This window comes from Trichosurus vulpecula, chromosome 5 (genome assembly GCF_011100635.1).
Source record: "Trichosurus vulpecula isolate mTriVul1 chromosome 5, mTriVul1.pri, whole genome shotgun sequence".
In the NCBI taxonomy this organism is placed as follows: Eukaryota; Metazoa; Chordata; class Mammalia; order Diprotodontia; family Phalangeridae; genus Trichosurus; species Trichosurus vulpecula.
In genome coordinates, this window is record NC_050577.1 from 192,753,485 (window position 1) to 192,776,517 (window position 23,033).

Genomic DNA, 23,033 nt, shown 5'->3' on the forward strand with positions numbered 1-23,033 from the left:
TTCAACTCCAAATAGCAATGTGAGACTGTCATACTCTTAAGGTGCTCATATTCTAAAGCTTTAAAGACCCAGAGTTCTGCTATATTACATTGTTGTTGCTGTTTAGTCATTTTCAGTCATCTCTGACTCTTTGTGACCCCATTTGGGGTTTTCTTGGCAAAGATACTGAAGTGGTTTGCCATTTCCTTCTTCAGTTCATTTTTTACAGATGAAGAAATGGAGGCAACAGAGCTAAATGACTTGCCCAAGGTCACGCAGCTAGGAAGTGTTGGAGGCCAGATTTGAATTCTTGATTCCAGGTCCAGCTCTCTATCCACCCATCTAGCTGCCCCTTCAAAAGTCATAAATAAATTTAATGTATTTATGCCTTTATGCAATCTATTACTTTCAGAGACAAGGAGGAAGGCATTAATAGAGTAAATACTTTGAAATGATGGCAGTATAGAAGGAGTATATTCAACTGAATATTCTCAAGGAGAGGTGATAAAGTGATTCATTTTCTAAGTCCACAACAAGCTCTAAAGAAAGGGGATTCATGCCATTGGTAAGCCCTGGAACAGAACAATGCTTCTCAACCACTAGGCCATAGACTAGCATTCATGCACTGTGCTGAAATTTCTTTCAGCCCACAAAACTTTTACTACCAAAGGTTCTTACTTTGTAAAGCCCTATAAACTTAAAACTGGACCTCCCCTTCTCCTGTTCGATGCCTTGCTCTTTTCTTCTCCCTAGATCATGGCCCCATATCCTGAGCCACTGAGAAACACTCTGATGATGTTATGGAGATTAGAGAAGTTGATGGGAAAACAAAATGGAGCTCTTTTACCAGCCTGCCATATAGTTTAGGGTAGAAAACAGTGAATTCTGAAGTGACTCCTTTTAGTTCTGATATTTCATGAAATTCTAGAACAAGATGTAAAACAAACATGGAAACTGCCATATAAATGCACACAGCCACTAGAAGTCATCCTGGTTTAGAAATTAAACTACCTAAGGTTTCATTGTCTGGATTATTTGCTATATTGCCTAATGAAGGGATCCCTCCTCCAAAAAGAGATAACTCTACAAAGAAGACTAGCAAGTCTCCAAACTGGCATGACTCCGAGCAGAGTTTCTAGGGAAGGTTACTATTCCCACAATCCTTTTTCCTCCATCATCCTAAAAATGTAAAAATGACAATAAAGACCAAGTAGGACAAATTTCTTAGAACCACAATTGAGCTGAAAAAACCCTTGGATGTCATCTAATACAAACCCCTCATTTTATTTAAACAGTTCCAGATTTTGGGGAAATGACTTGCCCAAGGTCACTTGATTGGTCCATGGCAAACCCAAGTCTAGTAGTCAGATTCCTAGTCTAGTGATCCTTCAACGAGACCATTTGCTCTTTGGAACTTTTCTCTTCTGGAAGTCTTAAAAAGGAGTTTTGCCTTTTCATCCTGAAGGAAGCAGGGCTGGACCAGAAGAATTAAAAGGTCTGTTGCCTAATGTTCTCTCACCCTTTTTCATGCCCCTGTAGCAGATATCCACACAAACCTGAATGAAGGTAGTGATGAAAGGAAGGTCCAGACCAGCCAAAGAGTGGCAGGGGAAACACCATTGTGTAATAGATAAAATGGGAGTTAATGATTATTCTCATTAAAAAAAAGAGTTTCCCCTGATATAATAGGATTGACTCACCCTCTTAAATGGGTGTTCCTTTGCACTTAATTGTTAGTTTATAAACACATGACTATATTTTCAGAACCAAAAACCAGGTCACTGGGTAATATCAACCCTACCTTGCTGCAATGACTGGTTGGGCTTCTGTATTAGAGCAGTGCCATAACAATCAGAAACATCCTAGCAGATCAGCACAACCACAGGACTGCCCACCCCACAGACTGCACACCCTTGTTCTGGATATCATATTTCAGTTATCACAGACTAAAATCACATTAGTTTTTGTTTTTGTTTTTTTCTGACAGCCACGTCATGCTGCTATTCATACTAAGCAACCCTTCAGTCAAGGAAGTCATAATCCCTAAAAGCCAAATCTTTCTTAAAGCTTAGAAACCATATGTAGTGGAAAGAGCACTGTACCTGGGAGGAAGAAGAGCTGAATTTGAATTCTATCAATGGAGGTGCTAGCTATGCAACCCTAAAAAAGGACCCTTCTTTCTTTGGACCTCATTTTCATCATCCGTAAAATGAGGTATTGGACTTAATTATTTCTAAGGTCTATGAGTCAGTAATTTCATGAAACCAATTATTTTTAATCCTTTCCAGAGTCTCCCAGAAATTAATGGAAAAGCACTTCAAAAATTCTAATTCAAATCAAGGGAACATTGTTCCATTTACATTACTTGAGTAGTGTGGAATTCCTGAAAAGAAACCTTAGCAGCAAAGAACCCCAGCATTTGCTGTCACCAAGGTACTCCTCTGGGACTTCATGGGAACTAGAATTCTAGGTTCTCTATAATCCAGGGCCCACCTACTCATTTAGTCTTTTCTTGAACCATTCAACATTATTTATTTTCATGATTCTCACTCCCATCTCCATGCATTTGCTTATACCAGAACGGATTCCCTCTGCCCTGCCTCCATCTAATGACAATACGAGTTCATAGTTTATGTATCACTCTGAGCTTGACAAAGCACTCATAATGATACTGAGGTAGAAAAGGTTGATAATTATTGTTGCTACTTTATAGATGAAGAAACTGAGGCCCAGAGAAATCAAAATGTCACCCAGGTTATCAAGTCTAGAACTTTTACTTCATTATGGGTCCGAGTCCTTCCCTGGCTTCTCGGTCTAAATCTGATGTCACCTCCTCCATGTAACTGTCCCTTACTCCTACTCCCTCCGCCTCTAAGATGACTTCTCTCTCCTCAAATTTCTAAATCACTTTACCTTGATTTGACTTATCCTGTTCTTTTTGTATTATAGTCACTCGTGTATCCCATTATTGGATTTTAAACTGCATGACAGCAGGACCTAAGTCTTATCAATCATTGTAAACCTACCACTTAGTACAGTGACTTTTAAAAATTAGTCACTCAAATATTTATTTCATGAATAAATGAATGAATAAATGAATCGAATTTGAGGAAAAACATCTCTGAGCAAACAGTCCCTGATCTAACTGCCTAGAGTCCATCAGGGGCCATAGGAGCTTGAGCAACAACCACACAATGCTCCCAGGTTATAGATTTTTCTTATCTGCCATTTTTATTCTATTCCTAAAAACCATCCTCGGAATTAATGGATCAAAATTCCACAGCCTTAAAATACCCTTATGCACACAGTCAGTCTGAGTGCCATACAAAAATCAATCCAACATCATTAAATTCCTGTCCACCAGATACTTCAACTTATGGCCAGCCTTGTTTACATCATAGCAATGCCTTGTAAGTGTGGAAAAAAAAACAGTACAAAATAATATAATACTTTTCTGCAATTTTGAAGGGTTGTCATGTAAAAATAGGACTGGTCCTGTATTATTCTAGAGGGCTAGACCAGGACCAATGGGCTTGACTTAATATAAGCAAAAATGTTCTACATTTCTAAAAAAGGGGGGGGGTGGGCTTTATTACAAGCTAGTGAGCTTCCTACTTCTACATGTATATCAGGAAATATTATGGGAAAACACTTAATCCAAATATAAATCCAGGGAATGAGGCAATTAAATTTGAAAAGACATTCTTCATTTATTTTTTAATCCATAGGCAAGCAAGAGGCAGTAAAGCACAGTGGAAAGAGAACTGATCTTTTTTACCTTCAAATCCCAATGCTTAAGCAATAGAGTAAAATTATTTTTTATGGGGGAGGGGGGAAGGCAGGGCAATTGAGGTTAAGTGATTTGCACAAGGTCACACAGCTAGTAAGTGTGTCAAGTGTCTGAGGCAAAATTTGAACTCAGGTCCTCCAGGACCAGGGCTCTACTCACTGTGCCACCTAGCTGCCCCTAGAATAAATTCTTAAATGGAATGAGAACTCGACAGGATTTTTAAGGTTGAAGGAACATTCAAAATCATCTAACTTCCTTCAAGGCTCAAATTACATACCTTTACTGATCCTCCTAGTAGGTGTGTTCCTCAGCACGGAGCACAGTGTCTTCCACATTGTAGGCACTCAATGAATGCTCGTTGGACTGGATAGAATCTAGTCCAACCCACTCATTTTACAGAGGAGAAAACTGACAGCCAGAGATTAAGTGATTTGCCTAGATTCATATATAGAAAGTGGAAGATGTGGGATTCAAACTCAGGTCCTCTGGCTCAAAATCCAAGGTTCTTTCCCCTGTACCCCAGCACATCACACTTGAAACAGCAGACCCCTAAGCTTTCTACCATTCCTTGACGTTGTTGTTCCGCTGTTTCAGTCATGTCTGACTCTTCAAGACCCCATTTGGGGTTATCTTGGCAAGGATACTGGAGAGGTTCGCCATTTCCTTCTCCAAGCTCTTAAGATTATTTAATTCACATACGCACATTCCTATTCTGCTATCGTGCCTGCTCTGTCTATCAGCATGAGGGTTGGTATAATATCAGACTGCAAGCAACCAGAGGCCCAGAACTGTATCTGTCTAAAATGTTTCTTATCACCTACATAATGCTGTTGGAAAACAGATGGTTGTTTAATAGACTTCAAAGTTACTGACAGCAAGGGTGAGCACATAGGTGAGGGGTGGAGGTAAATAAAGAGAGAAGAAAAAGCAATTGTACTAGGATGAGGATTTGAGGGAGGGACAAGGGCCAGGGGAGCAGGGACCCCTGCAGGGATGGTATGACAGCTGGTCTTTTTAGGAAAAGCCTGTGCTTTCTCAGCCCATACTGAAGCACCCATCTGTGTTTGTGTGTGGGTTGAGGGGGGCACAGGAGGGGTTGTTTGTTTTTGTTGGTGTTTTTTTTTTCCCCACCAACTGAGTTGTTGAAAGAACAGTATTTGGCCACCTTGGCGGCTCCATCAGCACTCTCGTCCAAGTGACAGTAAGCAAGTAGTACTCACCCATCATGTTGTTGGCTCGAGAACAGGATGTACGTTTCAAGATTTCATGCACCTAAAGAAGGAAGACAGGAAAGCCATGAGACCAGTTATCGTGTCCCTGAGCAACATACAGATCTGAACAACATACACTCTGCATCGAGGGAAAGGGGCCTGGTGAAGAGACAGGGAAGAAGAATATGTATGCATTTTGAGCGAGCTAGGGAAAAAGCCAAGCATATGTTGAACTCATGTACGGAACGCTAAACCCAATCAAACTTGAGTCCTTGGAGAGCACAAAGAATTTAGCTCCCCCACACATTCCCCCCTCCCCCCACTTCACCCCACCTGGAAACAAATATGTAAAATACAACACACTGTCACCCATATACTGTTTTTCATTATTCACACCACTCTCTGGGATTATGATGGTAACCTTGTACAAACTTCTTCCAATTCCCCAAAGCCAGAAAACACAGTCAACTCCTGTAAAGATCCAAAAGGAGCTAAAGTGATGGCCCATCTCTGAGAAGTGAGACAGAGGTCTTTGAGTAGGATGTTGGAACTTAATGAAAGAAAATTTCATCAGAGAGCTGCCCTTTCCACCACTCATGCCTGTGGATACTGGCACAACTCAGCACTCATATGTATTGCGACTTGTTATTGCTTTCTGATGGTTTCCATCTGTTAATCCTGCTTTCCCAGTTAGACAGAAAACTCCTTGAGGGCAGGGAGCATGACTGATATTCCTTGTGTATCCCTCATAGCACCTGAGAGCGGGTCGAGAACATAGTAGGAACCTAATAAGTAGGATGCCTTGAAATCCACGTGTCAGGGATAAAAAATTCAAAATAGTAACTAGAGGCCTGAAGGAGATAGCAAATTTAGCTTTGGACATGGGCTCTAACTTGAGGGAGCTTATGATTTAGTAGGGACTATGAGGTAATAGGATCATAGTTCTAGAGCTGGAAGAGAACACCTAGAAGGCCATCTGGTCCAACCACCTTGTTTCACAGATATGGAAACTGATGTTCAAAAAGAGGCAAGGAAATGACCACAGGGCACACAGTGACAGAGCTGGGATTTGAACCCATGTCATCAGACTCTAAATCTAAGATACTTTCAACTGAGCCACGCTGCCTCCTGAGAGAAGTTGGGCAGGCCTAAAATTCTACCTTTTTAAGACTTTCACGAAAATCTGTGTCATAGGTAAGAGGGAGGGGGGATTTTAGAGTCCTCTACTTAGAATTCAACTAGGGTATGCAGCTAGGTGCTGCAATGGATGGAGGATGGGACCTGGAGTCAGGAAGACTCATCTTCCTGAGTTCAAATCTGACCTCAGACACTTCCTAGCTGTGTGACTGTGGGCAAGTCACTTAATCCTTATTGCCTCGGTTTCCTAATCTGTAAAATGAGCTAGAGAAGGAAATGGCAAACCACTCCAGCATCTGCCAAGAAAACCCCAAATGGGGGCTAAAGAGAGTCACATAAGACTGAAACAAATGGAGGAGGAGGAGGAGAGTATGCTGGTTATTCAGTATAAATCTGTTATTTCCTTCTTTCAGGCTGATGAAGAGAATTAAAGGAAGCAGATGACTCAGAGAGAAGCAGGTAGGTAGTGCCATAGTGTACAGAGTGCTGGGCCTGGAGTCAGAAAGACCCAAGTTCAAATCCAGCCTCGGACACAGACTGTGTGACTCTGAACAAGGCACTTAACCCCTACCTGCCTCGGTTTCTTCATCTGTAAGATGGAGGTAATAACATCGTCTACCTACCAGGGTTGTTGTGATGTCCAAATGAGTTAACAGTGACTGACACATAGTAAGTGCTATATAAAGGCTTATTTCCTTCCCTCCTCCCAAAGGTTGTATTTGGGAGGAAATGATGCAAACACAGTTGACTGACTGGTGGGTTCTGAAGATGAATGTTTATGCCTCTTTGCCAGGCTACTCTAAATTGCACTGAAAATTTGCTGTGGGATAAACATCTGGCTCATTTTGACTCCTACAAAGCAAAGGGTACTAGGGGTACAAGTGTATCTGTCTTGCTATTTGGGCCAAAAGGCAGACAGCTGGGGCAGGGGCGGATCCCAGCACTGTGCTGAAGAGTCAGTGCCCCATGGTAGGGGCAAGTCGGAGCTGTGGGAGCAGGGCTGTTGAATGAGCAGAACCTTGTCACTCCAATGTCGCCCCAGAGTTAGGGGGAGGGGCGCACAAATCACTTCCAGTAGCACTAGATCCAGCAGCCTCTAATTCTGCTTGCAATACGAGGCAGTAATTAAGCAGTGATAATAATTAGGAACAGTATTTATGTGGCATTTTATTATTTTACGAACATTTTTGCAATTATCAGTTAATCCTCCTAACACCCTATAACTACCACCAACCCCCTCACCCCAGGAGACATTCATGGAACTCAAACTGCGGAGAGATTTAAGTCGCTTGCAATGACACCAGACCAAGGGAGTAGAAATGTATATGCATCCTGTCACAGCAACAAAAAGGAAATACCTATAAAACGGGTTGGTTTCTTTCTGACAAAATCAGTGTGCCCTTGCTGTTCTTGTTCAGTCATTTTCAGCTATGTCCGACTCTCTGTGACCCCATTTGGGGTTTTCTTGGCAGGTATACTGGAGTGGTTTGCTATCCAGCTCCTTTTACAGATGGGAAAACTGAGGCAAACAGGCTTAACTGACTTGCCCAGAGTTACACGGCTAGTGTCTGAGGTTGGATTTGAATTCAGATCTTCCTCACACCATGCCCTGTCCTCTATCCACTGTGCCACCTGGCTGAGGGGAGCATTATCTACATGCATACAGAATAAGTCATCAGTTACTCATCAAGGGCAAAGCCAGAATTAGAACTCACTTGCCCTCGCTGTCCACTTTGGGCTCCCCGACCCCTGATTCTTCTCCAATGAACCATTTGCTCCTCCAGCTCATTTTACAGAGAAGGAAACTGAGGCAAACAGGGTTAAGTGACTTACCTAGGGTCACATACTTACCTAGGGTAAGTGTCTGAGGCCAGGTTTCAACTCAGGAAGATGAGTCCTCCTGACTCCAGGCCCAACACTCTATCCACTGTGTCACCTAGCTGCATGTCCTAGGTGAATTCTAAGAATATTCTCAGCATTAACACATCTCAAGCCATTATAAGACTTCTAAATGGAAAAAAACTGAGGGAGTCATCCTTTTCATTGTCTTGCCTCCAGGCATACCTGAAATTTGTCCTGCTGAAGGCAGGTAAAAACCTAGTTCTTTCCTATGACTTTAAATGACCTTTATGACCTTGAATAAGCCTCTTTTGCCTTAGATTCCTCATCTGCGAAACAAGGACACTAGAACAGATAGATGACCTTCAAGCTTCTTCCACCTTGTTTTCTTACCTTGCTGTCTCCACTGGGACCATCTTCTCTATCTCTTCCCCAATGGAAAACTAGACTCTGCCCCTAGAACCACCTGAAATTTTTCTAGGCTAGTTCTGGCTTCATCTTGCTGGGATCAACAGCATTTCCTCATTATCTTCATGCCATAACAAGGGGGAATACCCCTCTTCTACTTTCCGATTTCCAAGTCCCATTTATGTGCTAACTTTCTCCACCAGATTTTAAGCTCCTTGAAGGCAGAGACCATCTTGCTTGTATTTTTAGTCTCAGCGCTTAGTACAGTGCCTGGCACAAAGCGCTTGGTGAATGTTTTCCCTATCTAAATCTTAGGATCTCCAAAAAGGGATATCTATTGCTGTCCTCAGTCAACCTCAGTTAAGTGTTGCTTAACCAACAGGAATGTCTTTCAGGTGCCCAAATTTCAGTCATTACAACATTAGTTCCTTTCCAAGTGTTCAAAGGAAATAAATTTCTCACTTCCACTCAGTAGTGTTGGGCAATTCCCTGCTACGCCTAGGGTTCCTTTATCCTTTTGCCCCCTTTGGAAAAATGAATTGTTGCAATAAATGAAAACAAAGGAGTCAGTAAATAAAACACTATATCTCTATTAAGTCAGTTAAAGTTGTGTCCCTTGAAGGGAACCGTGTTAACAAATATTTGTCTAACCAACAGCACAGAGCAAAGGGAGATTCCATTAACAGACTCAAACTTGCTAAGGAACCATGGAACCTGAAAAGAAAGTAGCTGCTCATACAAGGTCTACAAGGGTTTTGGCCAAAGCCAAGAGCCACACAATTAGGCTTTCTATAAAGTAGGCTGGCTCTTGATGTTTGGTAAATATTTCTTTCCGGGGCTTTTCATTATATGAATGGCTGAGAACTCCTTGGAGAGGAGGCAAAAGGGAGGCAGAGGTTAAGGGGAAATGGTCATTGATTGGAGAATGGCTAAACAAATCATAATGCAGAAATGTAATGGAATATTTCTATGCTATAAGAAATTATACATAGGATGAATACAGGAAGTGTGGGAAGGAAGGTGAACTGACACCAAGTGATCTAAGCAGAACTAGGAAAAAATATACCCGATGACTACAACAATGTAGATGGGATGAATAACAAAGCAATTGAAATGGAGTGCTACAAGAGTATAAAACCCAATCTTGGCCCCAAAGAAGACATATGGCGGGTATCTTCCCACCTTCCTTGCAGAGGAGGAGGACCAACTACCTATGCCAGACTTTTCCTAATGTGTTAGTTAGTTTTGATGAACTTTTTTTAATGCTTTCTTATAAATGATAAACTCAGGGCAGCTAGGTGGCACAGTGAGTAAAGCACCAGCCCTGGAGTCAGGAGAACCTGAGTTCAAATCTGTCCTCAGACACTTGACACTTACTTGCTGTGTGACCTTGGGCAAGCCACTTAACCCCAATTGCCCTGCCTTCCCCACCTCCAAAACAAAATGATAACCTCTGGGAGATGTTAGGGAGGGATACATTAGGAAATGTAAGTGATGTAAAAGCAAAAGCTATTAATAAAGTTTTTATTAATAGTACTATATGGAGAGATAGGAGACCTGGGTTCTTGTCCTAGCAGTTACTGCTAATATATAATGTGACCTTAGCCACATTACTTCAAGCCTCTGGGCCACAAGTTCCACATGAACAAAATAGAGGGTGGACCTAGACTTACCCCAAGGTGGCTGACCAACTATGGAACCATCTAATATCCTAGCATTCCGGGATTATCAGAATGACCTTTGGGAACAGTATGTCAAGGGATCACCTCCCAAACTATCAAGCATAGGGTGGTTTGTTTGCCATCTCCTTTGCCATTGGGATTTGCCTCACTGTTGCTTGGCAACCTCTAAGCAAATAGTGTCAGAGTCAGCAGGTAGAACCAAGTCAGGCACTCTTCCCTGCCTCGCTCCCAACCCCATCCACTTGCCAGCCCCACCTGCTTACTTACAATTCGACTCCTGGTGGCATTGTCAAAGAAGGTGTCCCTGTCCTGGATGTTGTACCTGCAGACACCAAGAAAAGTAATTATGAACTTCTTCCGTGGACCACATACTGTCACAACATGTATGCTATAGCTGGGCAATGGTCAGGCAGAATCACACAAACTCAGGGTTGGAAGGACCTTCAGAGACCATCTAGGCCTACCTACAACCCATCAGTAATCTCTTCCATGATAATATCAGTTGATTAACAAGTATGTATTAAGCACCTACTATACATCAGGCACTGTCCTAGACCTGGGGATACAGGTACAAAGTGCAAGAACAAAGAAAAAAAATAATCCCGTCTTGCAATGAGCTTACATTCTAATGAGAGAAAGAAAAGTACATGTAAAATATAACCAGTATAAATGTAAATGAATATGAATATATACAAAGTAATTAAATACAAGGTAGTTTGGGCACTAGCATTTGGGGTGATCAGGAAAAGTTTCATGTAGAAAGGGATGTCTGAGCAGCATCTTGAAAGTGGGACTCTCTATGAGGCACAGATAAGGAAGGAGTTTGTTCTAGGTATGGTGGATCACCTTGCATCCCCCAAAGTGGGTATAAAGATGGGAGATAGATTGTCAGGTGTAAGGAATATAAAGAAGGTTAGTTTGGCTGTCTTATAGAATACAGGGAGGGGAGTCATGTACAATAAGCCCAGAAAAAAATAGATTAGAGCCTGGTTGGGTAAGACTTTAAAAGTTGCTAGAGGAATTTATATTTTATTCTGAAGGCCACAGGAAGCCACTGGAGTTGATTGAGAAAGAGAGTTTCTGCTTAAGGAAAATTACATTGGCATTACTGTGTAAGAAGGACTGGAATAGGAAGAGGCTGGAGGCAGGGAGACCAATTAGGAGGAGAAAAGGGGTCAGATGCAAGAGACATTGTTAAGGTAGAAAAGGCAAATTTTGGCAAATGATTGGATATATGGTATTAAAGAGAGGGAGGAGTTTAGAATAATGTCAAAGCTATTAACCTAGGACACTGGAACAATGGGGGTGCCTTTGACAGAAATAGGGAAGTTTGGAAGAAGGGAGGGTCTGGGGAGGGAAAAATAATAAGTTCAATTTTAACTATGTTGAGTTCAAGATGTCTCCATCGGAATGGATAATTGAAATATCCAACAGGCATTTGGTGATGTGAAGGGATGAGACAGAGAGGGGGGAAGAGGAAGGAGGGAGGCACAGAGAAAGAGATAGATCTAGGAGTGATGTGCATAGATAGTTAAATTAGAGCTGATGGCATTTCTAAGAATGATAGTAGAGAGAAAAGGAAGAGGGACCAAGACAATGCCTTCAATGAGTATGATGAGCAAGCAAAAGAGACTAAGAGGTGGTCAGATAAGAAGTAGTCAGGTAAGTGGAGTGTGAATGAGGGGAACGGAGTGTCATGAAAGCCCAGAGAGAATATTCGAGGAAGAAGGGAGTCAACTAGGTCAAATGCAGCAACAGAGTCTAAACATATTAGGACTGAGAAAAGACCATCAGATTTAGCAACCGAGAGATCATTGGGAACTTTGGAAAGAGCCCTTTCAGTTGAGTGATGAGGTCAGAAGCCGGATCCCAAAAGGCTGAGGAATGAGAGTGAGGAAATGGAAACAGCAAGTATGTGTCGTTCCTTTTTTCAAGGAATGTGCCTGAGAAAGGGAGGAGAAATGGAAGATGGTAACTTGAGGGAAGAATAGGATCCAGCCAAGGTTTTTTAAGGATGGAGGAGACTTGAGTATACTTGCAGACAGTAAGGAAGAAACTCATTGATGGATATAATGAAGATTACAAAGCAAGGGGAACTCGGCGAAGCTGCAATTTACTGGAGAAGATTGGAAGGGAGGGGAATCACGTAGTGGTGGGGTTCAAACAAATTAAGAACCGGTTCTCTGCCCTAATGACTGGTTTGTTTGTTTGTTTGTTTTACTTTTGTATCCAATATTGTGTTCATTTATTTCATACTTACAAAAAGAATCGTCCTCCCCTCGTCCCTTCCCAGAAAAACGGTCTCTTTTACAAACATTTAAAAATTAAAAAACCAAATGAGGACAGGTTAATTTTGGTACAATTACTGAGCAACATAGCTGTCATAATTAGAGTTGTGATGTCCTACGGGTGACATCACGACTCTAACAACGGGTTCTCTGTCCTAATGAATGTTTTTTTTTTAATTTTGTATCCAATGCTGTGTTCATTTATTTCATAAACAGCTACGTTGCTTGGTAATTGTACCAAAATTAACCTGTCCTCATTTGGTTTTTAATTTTTAAATGTTTGTAAAAGAGACCATTTTTCTGGGAAGGGACGAGGGGCGGGTGACTCTTTTTGTAAGTATGAAATAAATGAACACAGCATTGGATACCAAACTCGAAAAATAAAGAGTAAGGAATGTAAATTTGTGCCCATCTTAGAGAGAACCCTGATTACAAGTGCCATTTTAAAAACCGGTTAGCTGAACTCAACATAAAATTAGGTATCGGTTTGGCTGAACTGGTGCGAACTGGCTGAATCCCGCCTCTGGGATCAAGTGAACATGTAGAGAGGTTGGCAAGGAGAAGGTCCATCTCTTTGCCAGGGATTAAAGGAAAGAGACAGAGAATGGAAAATGATTTCAAGGGTTTTTAAGATAAAGAGAATGGGTTAAGAGAGTTCATATCAAATGACCTCTGTTTTTTTTAACAAAAGGCAAGGTCCTCAGCTGAGAGAGAGGAGAGAAAGTGTCTGAGAGCTTGGGGATAGAAGAGAAGGTCTTAATGGCTTCTGTGGGGAGTAACATAAGGAATTAATTAGGGAGGAATAAAGGAGGGGAGAGAACAAGCATTTATTAAGTGCCTACTATGTGCAAGACACTGAGCCCAGGTGAGGGCCCAGGTGAAGTTTGGTAACATGAATTTGTAATGTACACAGTCAGCATAGATGTGAGACTTCCTCCAGTTCCATTCAGCAGCTCCTCAGTAGGAGTCGGGGAGGTAGACCGTGGGAGTAATCCAGGGCAGACATTTGGCCAGAGTTTTTGGAGAAAAGAGTACATTTAAGTACAACCCAAGATCTGTATCCTGGAAGTTGAGTCTGGGGCAAAAATACGATGAAAGACTTTCTGTCCCTTATGAAATCACAGGATTTAGGACTGGTCACCTAGTCTAAACTCTTTATTTTAGAGACTGAACTAGGGAGGTCAATGAAGTCACCTGTCCAGAGTCACATAGTAGTAATTCATAAAGGGTTGCAGAGTCTGGACTGTGTAAATGCTAAGAAGGCTACAGGAGGAGAAGGGAGGTCAATTTGCTGTAAGAGGCAACCCCCTAGACTTCACACCCATAGGTTACATCAAGCCCTCATACTCTTGCAAGTTCAGTATTAAGGCACCTACCCTATGCATCAGGGCTACTTAGCAATGCCAATAGGGGCCTGTCATTTTATAGAGAAGAGTGATAGGTTACTCATGTAAGTTTCCCACCTCTGGTATCATAAGCAGGAAAATATCAGTCCCTAAGCAACAAAGGAATGGGACCATAAAAAGTACAGGGTACCTCTCTTCTGACCTCATGAACATTCATTATGATACTCCCACTGTGTCAGGTCTCCTTCAATTTGATATGTGAGGATGATGGTGGTGATTAATAAATTGGGAGTCATTTCTCCAACATAAGATCCCACCCTACTCCATAGCTCAGTACAACAATAGCACATGGCTTTGAGAATCCTACGATTCGTACTTTGGAAAAGAACAAGGCATTTTCAGAGGAAGAAATCAAAGGTATCAATATGAAAAAAAAAATGGACTCAGAGTGTAGACTGAAACATTTTTTCTCCTTCTGTCTTTTTTTTAATATGGCTAATGTGGAAATTTTATTTGTATGACTATGATGTTTGTAATAAGTTTTGTTTTTCTTGACTTCTGAATAGAAGGGAGAGGGCGGAGGAGAGAGGATTTGGAACTAGAAAAAAGAATTTTTAAAAGTCTCTGTACTTTAAAAAAAAATAGAAAAGACAGTAGACTGAATCTATGATTTCATTAGTATAGGAAATTCCTAGCTGAGCAAACTCCTACCATTAGAGTTCAGTAATTTCTCTTCATCTCCTGCTCTTTTCTCAATCTGGCTTCCAACGACACCCCTTAATTAAGCCTGCAGCCACTGAGGTAACTAATGACCTCAACTGCTAAATCCGATAGATGCCTACACTCTGAACAGAAACACAGGATGCCTAAGAGGTCCAAACATTTCAAATTTCAGAGAAGATCAGATGGGGATACCCCTACTTTGGCAGGCCTTGGGGAATTTCATTCCCTCTTTAAAGACTAATGAACAAGGGCTACCCACACTAGAAGAATATTCGGTCTGAATTAAAGAGGAGCCTCAGGCAAACCTTCCGAATAACAGCTCAGTAGGAGGAAATCTTGCCTGTGGGCAAGTGAAAGCTCATCAACAGTATATGCTTTACATAGGCCAGAGTGGTAGGATTTAGGCCCTCCTTGCTCCACCATCTCAAAATAAACCTTCTTCAAAGGAATTCCACCTCCACCATTTGGCTGATAACTAAAATCTTTGAGCAAGAGCATCATCCTATTAGCTTCAGGCTCTGGTTTCCATTAAATGCAAAGACTCACACCTACACTAAAATTGTCCTTTTTCTCCCTTAACTTTCACATTGCCACCCTGAAAAAATCTCTACCTGGGAGACCACCTCTGCTAGCTGGTGACTCCCTCCCCCGGGACACCATTTTTGGAAGGATACCAGCCATTGTCCCCATGCCAATGGGCCCCTGTACCCTTTCTCCCTAACTGCTTTCCAGCTCCCCTTTAGGTATTGTTTTCCCCATTAACATGTGAACTCCTTGAGGGCAGGGACTGTCTTGTTTATGTTTATATTCCCAGTGCTTCTCAGAGTGACTGGCATCTAGTAAGCACTAGATAAATTCCCTATATGTCTATTTATTTATTTAAGACACCAGGAGGGTAACCTGGGTAACCACTAACCTGGTATCATTGATTTAAGATTGTGTGAATGAGGGTATTGAGATTAAGTTTCGATAAAAGATGGTGGAAAAAAGGCTGGCAGCCTGGACAGAGAGGGTCAGTTACTGAGAATGGATAGAGCAATAAGAAGGGAAACTAAAGGAGGAATCACAAACTTCATCTTATTCAAAAGTCTGCCAGATTTCTAAGGCATCCTAGGGGTAAAATTATGTCTCGAGGGGATAAGATAGTATAGAAGCATAGAACTTTAGAACTTCAAGGGACCTAAGAGAGTGTCTCATCCAATTCTCTAATTGTTGAAATGAGGAAATCCAGAGAGCCAGGAGAGGTTTTAAGATGTAAAACAGAAGCATCTTTATATGAAAGACATGGAGCTGGACCAAGATTAATTTATTCATTCAATAAGCATGTATTTACTATGTGTCATATGCCGTGCTAAGTCCTACAGATACAAAGACAAAAAGAAATCTGGGAAAAATAACATGGGAGTTGGAAGAGGGAATGGGGAAGACTCTCAGAAGAGTGGCTGAAGTTGGGGGTGGGAGGGTGGGGGGAGAAGATGAGGTAACACTGATAGGGTAAAAGGAGAGACTGAGAAAGAAAATAGTGAGTAAAAATAAGATGGAGGGAAATTCGCAAATACTAATTATAACTTTGAATGTGAATGGGATATTTATAGCAGCTCTCTTTGCAGTGGCAAGGAACTAGAAATTGTAGGGATTCTCATCAACTGAGGAATGGCCAAACAAGTTGTAGTTTATGGTTGTGATGAAATACTATAAGAAATATATGTTTATATATATATATATATATATATATATATATATATATATATATAAAATAAGTGCTATAAGAAATGATGATCTCATTGGTCTTAGAAAGGTATGGAAAGACTTGTATGAAATGATGAAGAACAAGGTGACCAGAATCAAAAGAACACTGTACACATTGATAGCACTATTGTTTTAAGGATAACTTTTATCAACTAAGTCATTTTGAATATTATAAATGCACAAATTAAAAATAAAGGACATATGAAAAGAGATGCCATCTTTATGCAGAGAAAGAACTGGTAAATAGAAGTATGTATAGAATAATTCTACATATATACATATATATATATATACACATACATACATACATATATACACCCATTGTGTCTAATGGCAGCCATCTCTAGGATGGGGAGAGGGAAGGAAGAAAAAAAAGAAATCTACATGATAACTTTGTTGTATATTTGGAGGGAATAGCAAGTTATACATGGTAGATCTACAGTTTCATGCTCAATCATCTTTTTTATTGTACTGTGTTATGGAAATGCTTGTTTTGTTCCCTGAACTGAACATAAAATAAATTAATTTTGAAAGAGAAAAGTAATATGGGTGTAGAAAATACAAAGAAGTTTCTGGGAGGGAAGAGTGTTAGCAAGTGGTGGGTGGGGCATTGGGATAGGCATACTATTAGAGTTGACATTGGTGATGAACCTTGAAAGAAACCAGGGATTCCATGAGACAAAAGTAAAGAGGGAGAGCATTCCAGGCATGGTGAATGGCCTACGATGGAAAATTATGTACAATGAACAGCAAGAATGCCATTTTGGTTGAAACATAAAGTGGATGAAGATGTACCCTAAGCAGGGAAAGGTAGCCTGGAGACAGATTGTGAAGGATTTTAAAAGCCAAAAAAATTTTTTTATTTAATCCTTGAGGCAAGAGATTCCTGAGCAAGGAGAATGACATGGTCAAATTTAGAGCTTAGGAATTTTGTTTTGGCAGCTGTATTGGGCATGGGAGCAGGGGAAAGGAGTAGACACAAGAGGGGAAAGAGTGGAGGCGGGCAGGAAGAACAGTCAAGAGGTTGTTGTAGCAGTCCAGGTAAAGGATGATGACAACCTGAATCAGGGGGATAGCTGTGTGAGTGGAGAGAAGATGGATACAAGATATATTGTGGAGGTAGAATCCATAAGATCTGGTAACTGATTAGATAACTTCTGTAGCTCTTAATACTCTACTATTCTGGGGATGGGGGAATAGAAAGATAATGATGAATGGGGAGCTTCCTGACAAATTTCATTAGTTTATGGAGAAGTTAGCCTTGTTTGGAATGTTTAATCATCTATACCTCTCCCTATGGAGCATGGACATGTCTATTAGTCATTGTTAAGGGGACAAAAATCAATCCCTGTTCAAATTTCAGTAACAGTGATGAACTGGAAGATGATTTGGTCAGTTGGGACTTCTTAGAATGATAGAATCTTACCAGAGGATTGATTCACTCTCTTGAGCTGGTCTTTCAAAGACAGATGACAAACAGGGGTTTTTTGTCTTTCCTCTTGGTGCCTTTCTTCTAGCATCTGTGCACGTGAGATTTCTCTACCTCACCCCCAATCCCTTGCTACCTAAGAGCTGATGGTCAATTTAGGGCAAAATCACACAGAACTGCTTGCGCATAGTTTTATTAGCTCAGATTAGAGACAAAGGGACCAAAGAGATTGCTTTCCTAGCCAGAAACAGCAGCAATGCATTAGCAAGAGTTCCTGCAGAAGCACATGGCCAAAACTGCCTAAAAGGAAAATCCATGAATAATATTCTTGAACCCAAACCTCCTCTATAAAGCAAAAGAAGTCTTGATTTCCTAGGGATCTGTTCCCATAATCTTAGCCTCCTGCCACCAAAGGGAGATTTATTGAGCAGAGCTAGTCTTTAGTGTTGCCGTTCAAGAAAACCGAATGTGAGAGTTCAGCAATCTGACCTTCAAAAGATGTAAGAGTAGATCTTGCACTGAAAGGAACCCCAAATCTGGAGCAGTAGTAGAAAAGATGTAATGATGCAGTCATGTAAAGATGCAATTGGAGAGCCAGGGACAGACACTCCACAATCTGGCTTCTGATTTCATGCCTTGTCCAAAGTTACCAGTGATCTCTTAATTGCTGGATTTAACGGTCTGTTCTCAATCCTCATCCTTCTTGAAACTGCTAATCACCACCTCCTCCTGAAACCTCTCTCCTCTCCAGGTTTTCATAAGACTTTTACATAAGACTCTCTGGGTTCTTTCCCACCTGTCTGACTGCTTCTCAGTCTCCTTTCCTGAATCTTCATCCGTCTTGATTCTTCTAATCATGGGTGTCCCCAAAACTATGTGCTGGGCCCTCTTCTTTCTCCTTCTATACAGTTACATTTGGTGAACTCATCCATTCCCATGGGTTCAATTACCATGTCTATGGAGATGCTTTCTACATCTATATGCCCAATCTGAGTCTCTCCTGAGCATTATTCCCCCATAACCAGTAACTGCCTTTGGGCATCTCAAAGTGGTTAGGCTTCTCAAACTCAGCATGTCCAAAACAGAACTCATTGTCTTTCTCCTCAAACCTTCCCATCTTCCCAACTTCCCTCTCACCCTTCCTCCAAGTTGCCCAGGTTCAAAACCCCAGTCTCTTCTTTAACTTGTCCCTCATACTCATCCTATGCATATGACCTGTTGCTAAATCTTATCATTTCTGCTTTTATGACATCTCTTGTTTATGTTCCCTCCTCTCCTCTCAAACAGCCACATCACATCTCACTTGGATGATTGCAATAGATTCTAGTTGTTTGCCTGGCCTCAAGTTTCTCCCCCAATCCAATCCATCTTCTACTCAGCTGCCAAAATGATTTTCTTAAATATCAGGTCTTATCATGTCATCTCCCTTCCTTCTCCCCCAATTCGATGAACTCCAATGGCTTCCTATTAGCTCCAAAATCAAATATAAAGTCCTCCGGCATCTAAATCCTTTCCCAAAATGGCCCCTTTATGCCTTTTGACTCTTTATTCTTCTATGTTACACTCTTTGCACAGGCCAGTTCACTGGACTGTTTGCTGTTCCTCAAACACAACCCTCCATTTCCCAACTCCAGGCTTTTCCCTGGTTGCCTCTCTTGCCGGGAACACTCTCCTCCTCTACTCTATTTCTTAGCTTCACTGGCTCCTTTCAAAGACTCAGCTCAAATCCCCCTTCTGCAGAGGACCTTTCCTGGTTTCCGCTGCTGCTAACATCCTCCCTCCCTCTGAGGCTGAGAACTAGAAGAATGGGGAGGTAGACAAAGAATTGAGGGAACTTAACTCTCTTCCGCCTAACAAATACAGATGCTGTATCTATATCCTGTATGAAACTAATTATTGACAGGTCATCCCCCCCATTAGAACGTGAGTTTTTTGAAGAGAAAGGACAGTGGTTTTCCCTTTCTTTGTAACTCCAGTGCTCAGCTCAGTGCTCAGTACACAATAAACATCAATAAATGCTTACTGACTAAATAATTGACCTAGGCACCTACTATCATTACATTGAGTTATTTGGATAGTGCAAAATATGGTTGCCATTGGAGGCTGAGGGGAGTCCAAACTACAAGGTAGCACTACAAGTCTCAAAGAGGTTGTGTTAGGACTTTATGGGAGAGCTAGAGATTCATCAGAATTGCAGGGAGTTACCCGGCTGGCAATTCCAAATTTCAATGCCTCTTCTGAGGGGAATCGGCAGCAATGAATTAAAGGGACTCTGGAGCCTGGTGGAAAAATAGGACCCATTACAGAGGGAGAAGAATTTATTGCATATGAATTATAAGAAGGCCTTCTTTATATGTTTCCTGCATTCATATATAGGCTCCATATTATAAGGGGTGAAATAAAAGACATCTTCTACCCGACATGTATTTGTTCCCTTGACTGCATGTATGAGAGTTAGGGATGTGTTACTTACACTTGTGGGAACACAGACATGAAGTGTACGTGAGTTATGTTTGGAGATAACTGAGATGAAATTCAAGATGGATAATCATAAGCCAAATATGTTGTTTGGGGGTCCACCCCCAAGATCAGATCCAGTGTATGTGAGTCCAGAGTTTAACGCTAACTGGAAAAAGGCAGGATTATTATGTCCTTCTAAGCCTCCGAACTAGAATTTTAGGTCTGGAAGGTATTCTACGAATCACCTTGTCTGGAACTCTTTAGTGTTCAGGGTTCCCTAAAAACAAGCCTTTGTGGGACAGTTAGGTGGCTCAGTGAATAGAGCACCAACCCTGGAGTCAGGAGGACCTGAGTTCAAATCCGGCCTCAGACACTTGACACACTTACTAGCTGTGTGACCTTGGCCACGTCACTTAATCCTAATTGCCCTGCCTTCCCCCCTCCAAAAACAAACAAACAAACAAAAAAACAACCCTTTGTGTGCTTGCTTTCCTTCCTCCTTTGGGTTCCAAACATCTCTCTATCCTGAGTTCTTTGTGCTTTCTTCCCAGGCTATTGGGCCATAGACTCCATTGGAATATTATTCCCATTCCAATTCCAAACATCAACAAGTGTTTCCCTTTTATAGTCTCTCCAGAATGCTCACTGCTACTTCAAGACTCTTCTTTGCTATCTTTCTACAGGCTCCCCACAGGTCAAAGAGCTCAGAGATAAGAAGCCGGGAATAGAAGAATATCTAAGTAGGCAGAGCAGACTGGGGGGACTCGACTCTCCTCCCCCTAACAAACATACTCCATAAACATGCATGCACACATGCATATATGTACACATACAGGGACACGTACACATACATGCACATACCCAAATGCACACACACACACACACACACACACACACACACATTTCTCTCCAGGTTTGGCTATAATCCTCAGAATCCAAAATCTCAACAGGGCTTCCTGTTTTAGGCAGGTAATTACATGGATTTTCCATCTCCTTTCTCCTTAGTATCCTCAAAATAATTAAAAGCTAACTCCCTAGACCACCAACCACTACAAAAGAGTAAATCTTTACTATATAAATAATATATTTATAAATATGAATAACTTATATAAATAATATAGAATATAAATTATAAATGAGGCTAATGATATCTCTAGTACCAATCTCAGAGGACCAAATGAAATCATGAAACATAGTACTATGGCAGAGAGAGCCCTGAATTTGAAATTAGAGACCTGAGTTCAAATTCCTACTCTGCCACTTAACACCTATGCAATACTTTTTCTGGCCTCAGTTTCCTCAACTATAAAACAAGAGAATTGGACTAGATGGACTCTGAACAACATAGCAGCTCTAAATCTGTGGTCAACCACCCACAAACATTTTTTAAAGTGCCTTTTATGTGCTAGGTGTTGGGGATACAAATACAATGAATTAAAAAAAAAACAATTCACAAGGAACTTGCATTTTACTGAGCATCCCTGAGTAGATGACATCTAATTTCTTTCCACTGTTAATGTTTTAGAAATGTAAAATGCTATATAAATGTCAACTATCATTAACATGCTACCCTAAACCTCCCCTGGCACAGCCATCTTTTTTTTTTTAATTCTATGTCACATGTGACATCAAACCAAGTACTCACAGATACATTTTCTCCCTGGAGAAGGGGTAGGAGAGGTTTTTCATCTTGTTGTTGTTGTGTTCTGGTACGTGGGGCTGTAAGGGGGAAGCCATCTTCTGCAAAATATCGTTGAATTTCTTTGCAATGGTGTTTTTTGATTTGATCTCGTACATCTAGAGGAGACAAAACCATAGGGATAAAAAGGAAGCAAACAAAAGATAGAGAGAAATGAATCCTTTCTCCTGCACAGGATACCATGGCTGATACCCTGGGGGAGGAAATGGAAAGAAGATGTTTTCTAAAAGGACACATGTGCTGACTCTTCCTTCTATCAAGTGCCTTTTTAAAGAGACTTTGGTTTGGGACACTAATGCACTGTTGGTGGAGTTGTGAACTAATCCAACCATTCTGGAGAGCAATTTGGAACTATGCCCAAAGGGCTATAAAACTGTGCATGCCCTTTGACCCAGCAATATCACTGCTAGATCTGTATCACAAAGAGATTTAAAAAAAAGGAAAAGGACCTATATGTACAAAAATATTCATAGCAGCTGTTTTAGTGGTGTCAAAGAATTAGAAATTGGGGAATGGCTGAACAAGTCATGGTATATGATTGTGATGGAATACTATTGTGCTCTAATGAAGAGTAGGATGTTTTCAGAAAAACCTAGAAAGACTAACATGAACTGATGCAAAGTAAAGTGAACAGAACCAGGAGAACATTGTACACAGTAACAGCAACATTGTATGATGATCAACTGTGAATGACTTCTCAGCAATGATCTAAAATGATTCCAAAGGATTTATGATGAAAAATGCTACCTCCCTGCAGAGAAAGAACAGATGGAGTATAGCACACTTATTTTTACTTTCTTTCTTTTTTTTTTAGTTTTCTTTCTTTCTTTGGTCTGTGTTTCTTTCACAACATGGCTAATATGGAAATACATTTTGCATGAGTGCACATGTATAACATATATCAAGTCGTTTGCCTTCTCAGGAAGGGGGAAAGAGGAGGGGGAGGGAGGGAGAGAGAGAGAAATAGAGAATCTGGAACTCAAAATTTGAAAAAAAAAACCCAATGTTAAAAATTTTATTTACATGTAATTGGAGAAAAAAAATTTAAAAGATGCCTTGGCAATAGTTTACTCTCTTATCTGTGCTAATACCGGAGAACAATAAAACAATGACTAGGCACTCTGAAAAAGCTTTTAAAAATTCAATAGTCATAAAATAATAGAATTTTCCAATAAAAGGGACTTTAGCAATCATCTAATGCAATTCCCTCGCTACACAGATGAGATACAGAGACATAAAGTGACTTGCTGAAGGTCATACAAATGGTTAGTGACAGAGTCAAGGTTCAATCCC

General features: G+C 40.9%; 1 protein-coding gene across 1 annotated transcript in view; it reads right to left on the bottom strand.

Annotated features, from left to right (window-relative positions):
• ANO2 (anoctamin 2) overlaps window positions 1-23,033 on the bottom strand; it is a 536,951-nt gene that overhangs the window by 374,248 nt on the left and 139,670 nt on the right. Inside the window, exons 4-6 of the mRNA XM_036759072.1 lie at window positions 21,687-21,838; window positions 10,314-10,368; window positions 4,990-5,041 (exon numbers count right to left, since the gene is read on the bottom strand). Coding sequence (XP_036614967.1) covers window positions 4,990-5,041; window positions 10,314-10,368; window positions 21,687-21,838 — 259 coding nt within the window. The remainder of the gene's footprint in view (window positions 1-4,989; window positions 5,042-10,313; window positions 10,369-21,686; window positions 21,839-23,033) is intronic.